This window comes from Bombus vancouverensis, chromosome 2, assembly GCF_051014615.1.
Source record: "Bombus vancouverensis nearcticus chromosome 2, iyBomVanc1_principal, whole genome shotgun sequence".
NCBI lineage: Eukaryota > Metazoa > Arthropoda > Insecta > Hymenoptera > Apidae > Bombus > Bombus vancouverensis.
This window is the reverse complement of record NC_134912.1, coordinates 12,906,196-12,917,465: the sequence shown is the minus strand read 5'-3', so window position 1 is coordinate 12,917,465 and position 11,270 is coordinate 12,906,196. Positions and strand designations below refer to the sequence as shown.

General features: G+C 39.3%; 1 protein-coding gene across 2 annotated transcripts in view; it reads right to left on the bottom strand.

Moving 5' to 3' along the window:
- The window catches only part of LOC117163239 (synaptotagmin-10), a 53,779-nt gene extending 50,219 nt beyond the window's left edge, over nucleotides 1-3,560 (bottom strand). The window contains exon 1 of one of the 2 annotated variants that reach the window (XM_076627456.1): nucleotides 3,284-3,560. In XM_076627456.1, the coding sequence (XP_076483571.1) occupies nucleotides 3,284-3,374 (91 nt within the window). In that variant the 5' untranslated portion in view covers nucleotides 3,375-3,560. The remainder of the gene's footprint in view (nucleotides 1-3,283) is intronic. The other variant, XM_033345347.2, reaches the window with a different exon arrangement.
- Between the last annotated feature and the right edge of the window lie 7,710 nt (nucleotides 3,561-11,270).

Below are 11,270 nucleotides of genomic sequence, written 5' to 3'. Positions count from 1 at the left end.
TTAACGCGAGAGACTTAAAAGAAACGAAACAAAGTAAATTACTTAGAACTATGTATGATTACCGTAATGGTAAAAACAATTTAGCATAATATGTTCATTCCGTTCCAATTAAATGAACCCACACATTTTGCAAAAGTGAAAAGACTTTTAAACTACTTATTATATACCGATTGCCTACATCATTAATTATACTACACCCACGTACGATATATTTTCACGGTAAAAATATAAAAATTCCTTTGAGCCATTTCACATATTCAACATGTAAGATTTTTTCGTTCTAATTACCTTCATATACCTAATTCCAACAAAAAAGCTTTTATATTTCAAAAGATATAAACAAAATATTATTTCCCAATTTTTTGTATGCCTTTATACAAAAGCTTTTGCTAAAAGAAATATCTCCAAAAAATTGTATATGTACTATCGAAATATTCTACGTTGTAAATGCATTAGAACTTCGTATTCCGAATTATCCTATCTTTCCAAACTAAAACACAGTAACCACGATCCAGCATCCTTATGAAAAGAAAACAATCTAACTACACAAATGCTATTTAAATATTATTAATCTATTTCCCAATAGTATCATATGTTGCACAGCGCACAAAGTAGAATGTACCGTTCGAGTCAGACGTAGCCTGTTGAACATCTGTCACCAGAAGGATGAAGCGACAGAAACCGTTCATATATAACCACAATTTACATATTTATAATTAAATTTAACAAACAGAGACAGTTCACGAGAAAATGTAAAAGTATGTGAGAAAGAATAAGTTATGCAGAAACGTAGAAATATAGAAATAAAGATATGAAATGTAAAAATATTCGAGAGTTCTACGTGTTCTACGTTAGAACCAAAGGACGAATCGTTGAATCGAATTTCTTTGACACGATACAGAATAGGAAACGCGTACGTTTCGAGTTCATCAGTCAAATGTTACAGACCTTGACCGACTCGCGGTCGCAGATCGGAGACAGAAAAATCTACCGTGAGAATAATTCGTCTGTCGCAAATTGCACTTCAAAGAGCCAATTTGACCCTTCCTCTGTGTATGCCGCTGAACGTAACAGAAAACCAATTATCGTAGAATCTTTTTCAGAATAAAAGCATTATATTATAGCCGTAGGATACAGGAAGACCAGCAGCATATTGCTGCATAGAGGAAAAGTCAAAAAGTGCTCGTCGACTGTAGCCAATAGCGTTGTTTAGATTCGTTTCGGATTCGACGAATGCGATTCCAATGCGATTATTCGTTCGGAGCACAATTACCGTTAATCTGGTTCGAAACGAAGATACATATAAAGTGGTTACATCGAAATGCAATAAAGAAACGAATGAAAAGTTGTTGCAATGAATCGCGAAAGCGTACGTTTGAATTATAAATTTATTTTATTGTACGCGTTTGTTGATCAAATGTATTTTTACGTGAGACTCGTTATGTTGAGTGGAAAATCTTGTTGTATTAATAAAGAAGGAAAAAGAGAAAAGGAATAAATGAAACAGAAAAAAATGAAAAGGAGAAATGTAGAGAGATGATGAAAAGGGAAACACTGAAATTTCCGCAAATGCAATATTTAAGCGGATCAAAAATCCCTGGTAATGGAGTACGTTGATTATCAGTTGGATGACACATTAATATTTCCCTGTGAAAACGCGCTCGTGAGCTTAAAATTCGTATCCAGAAGACTGTGAGCTCTATATCGAGCCGTAGGCGGTCTCGCGGGGCCAAGGACGATGCACATTGTTCCGCGTCTTTAATATGACGTAGGTTTGCTCCTTTCGCCGTGAGCGCTCGTAGTATCGCGGTTTACCTTTTTCGTGTTTCCTTTCAAAACAAGCGGTAAATTGTTTCACAACGTAACGGCCGGACAACGAATAGGAACACGCTTGTACTCCAACTTTCCATTTCCTTTATTGGTGTCGTAATATACGCATTTGGAAATGTTCCGTTAACGAACATCTATAAATATCGCGTGTATACTACGAATAATCGAGTAGTGCAATAAATCACAGAATTTACGTTGTCATTTTTATCATTCTGCTATTTTTGCAGCGTTCATCGCGCTGTTGTTTTTTCTTGCTCCCTTCCTTAATTTTTTATCGGACGGTTAAGAGAAGTTATTACTTTTAAACTTGACAACGAACCATTATCGATTCCCCGTAAACATAAATAGAATCAATGCGTGCCAAGATAGGAATGAACACAACGCCTACACGATCGTCCCGTATCGGCTGAAAATATGTAATGATAATAAATCACGATAGGCGAACGTTCCAAAGAACGCAAAAACTTTTCATAGGCAAACGAAGTTTAACTAAACTGTGGGGATATCGATGTGGCAGGAATCTGAGCAAGTACGTAGGAGGATGTCGCACAAATTAGTTTGACGTCAAACTTTGACCAACATTCCTTAAACCGAAGCCCTATATCTCGAATTAACAAGAACATAAAAATAAAACAAGAAAATATCGATACAATTGGCTTTAACAAAATACTCGTTCCTCATTTTCACGAAGTAATTCTAAGAATTTTCAATTATGTGTTCGAACGATTAGGAATTGAATGCTGCGAACTCTATAGTACTGTGCTTCAACAGGTAAACGTTCCAACGACTCAGTTAGTTTCTCAGACAGCTCGCTTTGATCGGCTTTTAAATCAGAAATATCGATCGGCGATGATGGTTAAAAACAAAGGTACTTTTCATATAGGAGCATCCTTCGTTCGAACGTTGCCGACGTCGAATAATAGGACGATGGGTCTATTTAATGGGTCTTTGCGAAGCCGCAAAGCGCTAATTGGCCCTAAATCTTTGATTTTCCAGGGGAAGAAAGCATGCGAAGGGTTCGTAGGATCGAGAGGAATGCTGAATAATTTCGCAGGAACAAAGTCGTTCCGACGCGACGACGCCTCGTACGCCGTGAGCGTATATAGACGAAGCGCAGTCAGTATATCTGTATCTTCAAACACCTGTTAGCAACTCGTGTGGGCGGCTCGCCACATCGCCTTTAAATTCTCGCCACGATTAAGCACGAAAAGCCGCTTCCTCTCGTCGTCTGTTCACGATCCAACCGAATAGTAATGTCCCGTTACGATTTAACGTACGCATGCCGGACACGCGTTTTCCTTTTTGTCTCCAACGCGTCGTTTACACTTCACCAACCGTACAATAATATACCACTTACGATACGAACATGAAGTCGTACTATACGTAGACACACTCGCCGAACATAGAATAAATAAAAATTAAAATAGTAATGAAATAAAATATAAAAACTTACCGGCGTGGCCTTGCACGGAATAATTCGCTTCCTCGCTAGGAACGATAGTTTCCTCGAGGACGCTCTCAGAAGCGGTCTTAACGACGCCCATATCCGATCCTATTTCTTTGACTTCGCTGTGACGGTGCGTACAGTCAGCGTGGTACACACTCTAAGTGGATGCGACGAAGTGAGGTTGTTCGATGACGATTAACTCGGCTTGATCGTGCCGCGTTGTCTGCCGCTGCCGGAATGCGCGGCGCCGTTTCGTCAACTTATTGCGTCTGCGTCCGCGCCTGCGTCCTCCGCCTCTCCCTTGAGCCCTCTATCCTGCTCCTCTTCCCTCCTTGACCCTCACGCCGGTATATCCTACCCCTCTATTCTTCCTACCTCTCCGCATCCTTGTTCCTTGGCCAGCAACGCGTCACGGGATGGGGAGCAAGGCAATCCCTAGGCCAGGGTGAACACGCAGCCAAGAACGCAGGAGCGGGAAAGGGAAGAGAACGGTACGTATATGGTGGTGATGGTATACTAGCGATGGTTTGCCGGTGGTGGTACGTCAGTGATAGTGTGCCGGACTAGGCTGCCGTGGCTCGACGCGTCCGATAGCTACGGTAGGGGGTTGCTTTGGCTGCTTCTGCCGCCGTCAACACGCTCTCGCGCGAGATCTCGCGGCAGCGGCAGGGTCGGGCGGGGTGCGCCAGTGCCATGGCACACAGGGGCAATGTCGACCAACTGGGTCTCGGTGAAGGTCTCGGCTAGCACAGCTACTCGTGTTCGATAATGCATCCTTCTACCTCGCCGTTTTTCTTCTTTCGATCTGCGTTTTAACGTTCCTTCTCGTTCTTTCTCGATCCCTCCTCTCTTTCTATGATTTCACCGTCGACGAATCGGTGTTTGCGCCTCTTGCTCCGTAGCAACGTTGGCACTTCTATGCCTTAAGACGTCACATTTTATGTTTTATATATTATCATTACCGAGCAAGTCCATTCTATGGTCCCCAGAGGGTTGAAATTACAATATCTCTCTATCTACCTAAAATTAATATATACGCAGAAAGTATCTACAAATTATTGACAGTATGCGCGGAAGATGTCTTTACCTGCGTAATCCTGCTCTAGAACATTTTGTGCTTCCCTTACGAGTAGGACTATCGGATTCAACATGTTTGCAGCACGTGCACGACCTTGAAAATGTGCGTCGCTATAGATAGACGCGCGGGTGCATGAACCACGCGCACTCTCTAATCTAATTGTTGCGTTTTATTCGCACGGTCCCAATCTTCGCCTAGTACGAAATTACCCGATATTGTACCTTTAAGCCCTACATTGACGTTCACCGACAAACTATCTCTTCCCTTCTAGCACGTGTTACGTGATTGCGAATCAAGCTTTATATAACGTAGTTCCTATTGGAAGTAGATAGATCAACGTAAGCCTGTGTTCCCTAAGAATTTACGAGCCTCCTAATCCTCGCAGCGATTAATGGAATCCCAACAGGAGCTTCCAGCATTTTCTTCGGTGCTCCTTAAAGAATAACCATGAAGAATTTATAAGCATCATCAAGTACTCTACCAAGGATCGTGTAAATAGCAGTCCAAGGATAGAAAGGCGGATAGATTTATTAATCGAGGCATTTCTCGCGAGACCCACCCCTTCCTCTTCTTTATTTCTCTAAAGCCCTCGGTATCCTGCGTCGATCCCGACATTTCATCCTCATTATCTACGCTATCTCATTGAATTTCGTCCCTGCCATATGGACGTCACGTGGCGCGAGGTCATGTGCTCCCTCGTTTAATCCTGCCGCGAGACTTGTTGCACGCAACCAACCCAGCCAGCTGAGCAAACGAGCGAAGAAGTCAGGCGAGCAAACATAAACTTAGCCTTTTCATGGGGAAAACCTCTATCTTACTTATTTCGCGTCCAATCCCTCTAATTGATGTCTAATCGACGTCGGCACGTGGACTTGATATCCGATAAGGATGCAAGGATTTCAAGGACCTCTTCGATCGCGGTTCATCCAAGGTCAACGCGTTCCTTTGCCTAGTTCTGGTTGGCTGCTTTTATTTGTGACGAACACGAAAGAGACAGAGAGAGAGAGAGAGACAAAGAGAGAGAGAGAGAGACAGACAGACAGACAGACAGTCAGACAGATGGAAAGAGAGAGAGAAAATGCCCCTCTGATTTTCGACACCGCCACCACCATCGCTACACCTTCGTTCCACTTTCTCTGTTCCACAGCTTTCCCTAACATTGTCCTCCACCCCCCAGCATCACCGTTTGCCGTTCTCTGGCTGCCACCGGTTACCATCGATCGAGCGATCCCGTTGTAGCGCCCAGATTTGTGCTTGGTTTGCATCGCTCTATCCGTGTGTGTTTGTGTGTGTACATGTTGCCATACACATACCATGAGACGCGTGCATCGGCGCAACTGGTGTAGTAACGATCGATTTGAGTTCATTGTATGCCGTGGCGTTGCATCCGCGACTTTTTCCCCTGGGTTGTCTGGGACAACGCGAATATACATATATGTGCACGCGCTTCTGCGTCTTCAGGCACGTGTCCTAGGGCCGGTGCGCAGCCTGGAAAACGTCGTGCCGTGACAAGAGTCAAGGTGACGACGCTAATGCAAAATTCGTGGCAGGGTTAGACTGTTTCGCTGAATTTTGAATTTCGGGATAATTATTATCCCGAGGACTGGGTATGACCTCAAACCATTTTAGGGTTAAATCATGATAATCATTGGCTAGACGTCTGCCCTTGTTTTAAATTTAATCACTCTTAAATATGCAGTTAAGGTTCATCGATATTTGAGTCTAGCTTCGCGATATGCTTCTTAGTGCTGATTTTTGTGCAATGTTTTTTGAGTACGAGGGTTTTGTATTCCAATTATGTATTTGGCTGCCTGGATAATGCGAAAATTGCGGTAGTTAGATATTTTAGAATGTGAAAATTGGAACGAGATGTTTTTTTACGTTCGAAATTCAGAAATGAACGGTCCTCTTCAGAAATTGATCCTCTCTTTTCTGATATCTAATGAAATTCACTGAACTGTATTTTCTTTACTAATGGACTTAGGTATTAGAACAGAAGCCTTTTAAAGTTTTGTATCATTGCTTGTTCCTTTTAAACATCAAATGTGAGTTGTATTTAAAGATTTCATATTTGTACACTGTTTCATATCTTCAAATATAATACCGCTTGATAACCGCGCGTTTATGTTGAGACACATAGTAGAATATTGCCCTGCCAGTAAACGACAAAGGATTGAACTGCATAAAAACAGCTTTAAAAATTCAGAGGAATGTGCAGGAATGCAATAACAATTTCTTCGATACAAGGTTATTTCAACAATATGTTCGTCTTAGTATATCCTTTTGCAGGCGACCGCTTTCACTTAACTCATTTAAAGGGTAACTCATTTAAAGGTTTAAATGCCAAACAAATAAGGAAAAACGCACAGTGTTCTTGACAGCTTGTCGCATGTAATTGCCTGATAGATATGAAATTCATTTTCGCAGTTTGATTACTAAAATCCCGTGTTTTCATAAAATACTAGAAAATTACATTCATTCTCGGCTTATTACTAGATCTAAACTAAATACAAGTGAATAAATCGCTAGAAATTAATGCGTTCATTATTACAGAACATGCGAAATGTTGAGGGTATGTAGGTATGTAAAGATCGTGCGGTATCGTTATTTTCTGTTCTACAAAAAATTACAAACTAGCTAATGAACAATTACCTTGGACTAAATAATTTTCCCAAGAAAATTTTAGTGTCACGCTATGCAATCGTTTACCCAGAATGGCGAGTGCATTCGTACTGTCCAGTCTAGGAGGTTACGACATTCTTGTCACTTAATAGACGGTTTCAGGGAAATGCTGTAAATGTCGCGGTAAATTGTCGATAATAGGGTGTCATGGAAATAGATGAAAGTTTTTAATAGAATCAGGGAAAGGCCAGCACTCGCCTAATAGTTCTAGCTTGTCACGTGGATGAGAGTGACTAAAATTGTTTAATGGTCAAGAATATCAATCGATATCTACAATATGAACATGAATTTAAAGCAAATTACTGTTACGTCAAATTTTAAAGCCATCCTCGTCAAGTCGAACATTAATAGTAATTTTGTAATGATGTATAAAGTGTTACTAAAATAATGATATGCTTAATTCGAAAAATAATTATACTATGTTGACGAGTATATTTAAAATGTTAGGTAATATTTCGCCATATGAAACTTGATTCAAAAGTTTACGTAGCTTATATTTAGATATAATTCGCTATATTGATCGAAAATATTACATAAAACCATCGCATTCTTTTGAAACCAGATTAGCGTTTCTATAATTCAAGTTGCACGGGAGCACTACTATTATTTCTCGGGGGAAAGAATGAATATTATAATATATTCCTAAACCTATTTATTCAAAACTTTGGTGATAGCGTGTTCACCATGACGAAAGCTTATTTCTTTCAACAATAAGGTAAAAAGTGAATAACAGAAGAACAGAACCTGTTGCTCAAAAATTATCTTATATTAAAATAAAAATTACTGAAAACGATTCTCATCTATCAGCTAATCTATCCTAATCAATCGTGCCATGCTTTAATGATCGATATACATATACTCGACGAAATTCCGCCAGCTACTCATTCAAATATAAAATTTCTCGCGAATAAATATTTCTCTTTATTTTCTATATTTTCACCGTAATATTGCCGTTCAGTGAGTTATACCACTGATTCGGTAATATTATATAGAATTATGGAATTTGGCCGTTCGATCATCCATTTTCGATGCCGAGAGTGGCTGTTGCGAACAGAGATATTGCACGTTTTAAAAATATAATTGTCGTTTATTTTTACGCCTCTGTCACGGATATACACCGGTCGGTCTGGATTAAAAGTTCATAGGGTGTTGTTCGCTCGATGCATGCAACGCTGTACGTGACGTTCTATTGACAACGAGAATGTGTGCCAACATAACGAAGCCAGCCTTCAATCTGGCACTGTTAATACACGGAATTTAAATAGAACAGTTGATCCGTCACTAACGAACTTACATAACTGACACCACTTCCAATGGATCAGGTTTGACCATCAAACGACGATTTTTGTTCTCCAAATGCGTTTGTTTATGCTTTATGGGGCCAGTCGTATGTAAGTGAACACGCTTAACTCTTAAGAGCATACGGTGAAAGTACATCCCACATTTTCATTTTCATTTTAAATTCAAACATCAGTTTATGGCAAAATAAATATAGGAGAAATTCTAAAACAGTTTCAGGATCTTGCAAAGAAATATTTCGTTTTTTCTCAGACGTTTGGAAAAGTAAAAGGAGACCCTGATGTTTTAGGAAATAAAGTGTCTACAAGCGTTTGAAGGTTACAGGCAGGTTTTATGGCGGTTTCCAGCAGACATGTATAAGATTGAGGATTTTCTAGGTCGAATGAAGAGCTTTAGTGGAGTTTAAAAGAGAATTTAGAAGGATGGTTTGACAAGGGTGGAACATATCCGACGCTAACAAATTTATATTATACTGGTGCATATTATTAAATTTAAATCACGTTTTATTTACGTTCACGGTTCAAAGACGATTTACGTAATTTCTATTATAAAATATTCGTTTATTTTTACGCGTAAATGTGATGAACATCTACCGCGAAACTTGAGGTTTATGTTATGTTTATTTTTGCTATTACAATATCAAGAAGGGCTAATCAATATTCTACGAACACGTGTACTAGACAGCAGGGTAAACAAATGCTCAATTAACATAGATTTTGAAACCAACTCTGTCGAAGTAAATCGCAATTGTTTCGATATTGCGACTGGCTAGCCAGTTTCCATGCGGAATACGTCGCGCGCGAATAAAAGGGATCAGAGACAATTTGTTATTTTCCACGTTGCTCTTCTCTGTGATCACAAAGGCTGTACATATAAGACAATAATGCGATAAACACAAATCTGGCTGCTGGATGATTTTTGATACGAAACCGTTTCAGTTAGCGGATTTAATATACTCGCAGTTATTGCGAGATCAGAATAAAGGATTGCAATTTACTCCGAAGGGTTCATAGATTTTATGTTAATCAAGTGTTTGTTTCACTTCCTGCTGCTAAATACTCTTGCATGTTCGTGCATCACGTGAAACGCTTCAAAGCGTTTAACAAATACCGGTTCTAGATTGTTTTGAAACTAAACCAAATTTCGCTAATGTAAGACGGATAAGTACTTCTCGTGTATTTTCCATAGCAATAGTTTTAATAGGTTCCAAGTTAAATTTCGAATAAATTATAATAATCCCTAAACACATTAAAATGTTGAAATTAAAATGAACGAAGCACGATATATAATTTAATAAATCATTCTTTTAAAGTAACTTACTCTATTCAATTTTTTCGAAGTATAAGAAGAAGTATATTACCGTTTGCAAATAAAATGAAACGGAACGATATGAAATATTTGTCGTATCGATACGATCGATTTTTAAATTAGGCAAATCGAATTTTGTTGCTATAGAAATACACGGTTCAATGGGAGGGCTCGTGTATTGCAGTTCGATAGTTAGCACTCTGTCGTAAATCACTATTGTCGCAACACTAATAGTAGTTAATTGTTGCCCATGCATAGTAAATGCACTTTTTGACCCGTACAGAACGTTGGATATCGACGTGACTTGTTGCGTATGCAATCAATAGCGCCTCCATCGCGGTGACACGCGACCGTGTTAAACGTTAAAACGATTACCAGTTTCTGCCACGATAATTAAACCTTCGTTATCACGTACAACGATAGAAAAATAATCGTATGAAAATATTCATTAGCGCTTTATTCAACCGTTTTATCTCTTTTGCGATTGAAAATGTAAATGTGGTACACGTAAGATTGCGTGTCCGCCTAATGTAGACCTACTCTACTAGCAACACTAGGAGGCTTACTACAGTATAGGGTAGTAGCTCTGGTGATTATAAAAGTGACATAAATTTGTTATCTTTTGCTTGGAGGTAACTGTAATTGTCTAACTTTGTATTTATGCATGAAAAATGCTTTTTCGATTTGCCATTAGCGGCTAAACTTTCGAGTACTTTCTAAAAATAATTTTACATCGTTATATCGTAATGTTGATACAGGATTCTTTTCAGTCTTTTGTGTTCACATTAAAAAAAGCCGGCTTTCAATGTCGTTATGTATCGTAGTTCGTAATTTCAAGTATTTTCTGAAATATCCAAATAAATACGTATTACTAGTTTCTGAAAATTGCGACCTTCAATCTTAAAATATAGAACCTATCAATCTAAGCTTTCTGCATGAAGAGAAACATTAATAAACTGGAATAAAATATAATCTGGAAAAATGGACCTCGCCAAGCACGATTGGCCATTTGTAAAAATACGACTGATCCTCGGATTTTCCAATATATCTCGTAGAATGTTTGTAGGGACGAGCCAAACAAGCCCTTCTCTGGCATTTCGTCGTATAAATACGTGAAAATATCCATTGGAAGAAGACTCGACTCCCACGCTACGCGTATCCCGTATGTACACGATAAGCTTCACACGCGTGAGAGAATCGTGAATATCTAACACGCCATTATGTCGCGGGTTCCGCAATTAAAAGCGGCAAGTCAACGAACAGGAAGTACGTCTTTCCTGGACGTTAGCGGCGACAATCCTTCATAGAACGTTCTGTGTCCTATATTTTTTTTCAGGACGCCCTGACAAAACCTACTTTATGCCTCGCGATTCAGCCTTCGCAATTAAATGCAGCCGAGTATAAAACCATTGTTGCGTTGTTGTATCATACTTTTTATTTTTCCTCTTTTTTTCCTGTGGGGATAACCTTCGAAACCTTCTTTTCTTTGAGGAACGGGACTGAATAATCGTGAACCAGTTCTCTCGCAGGCTGTTGCTCTAAAAAATACTCGGTCATCGGAGATCACTCGAAAACAAAGCGATTTACTTCAGAATCAAGGTCATAAAAACATTTTGTACATTAATT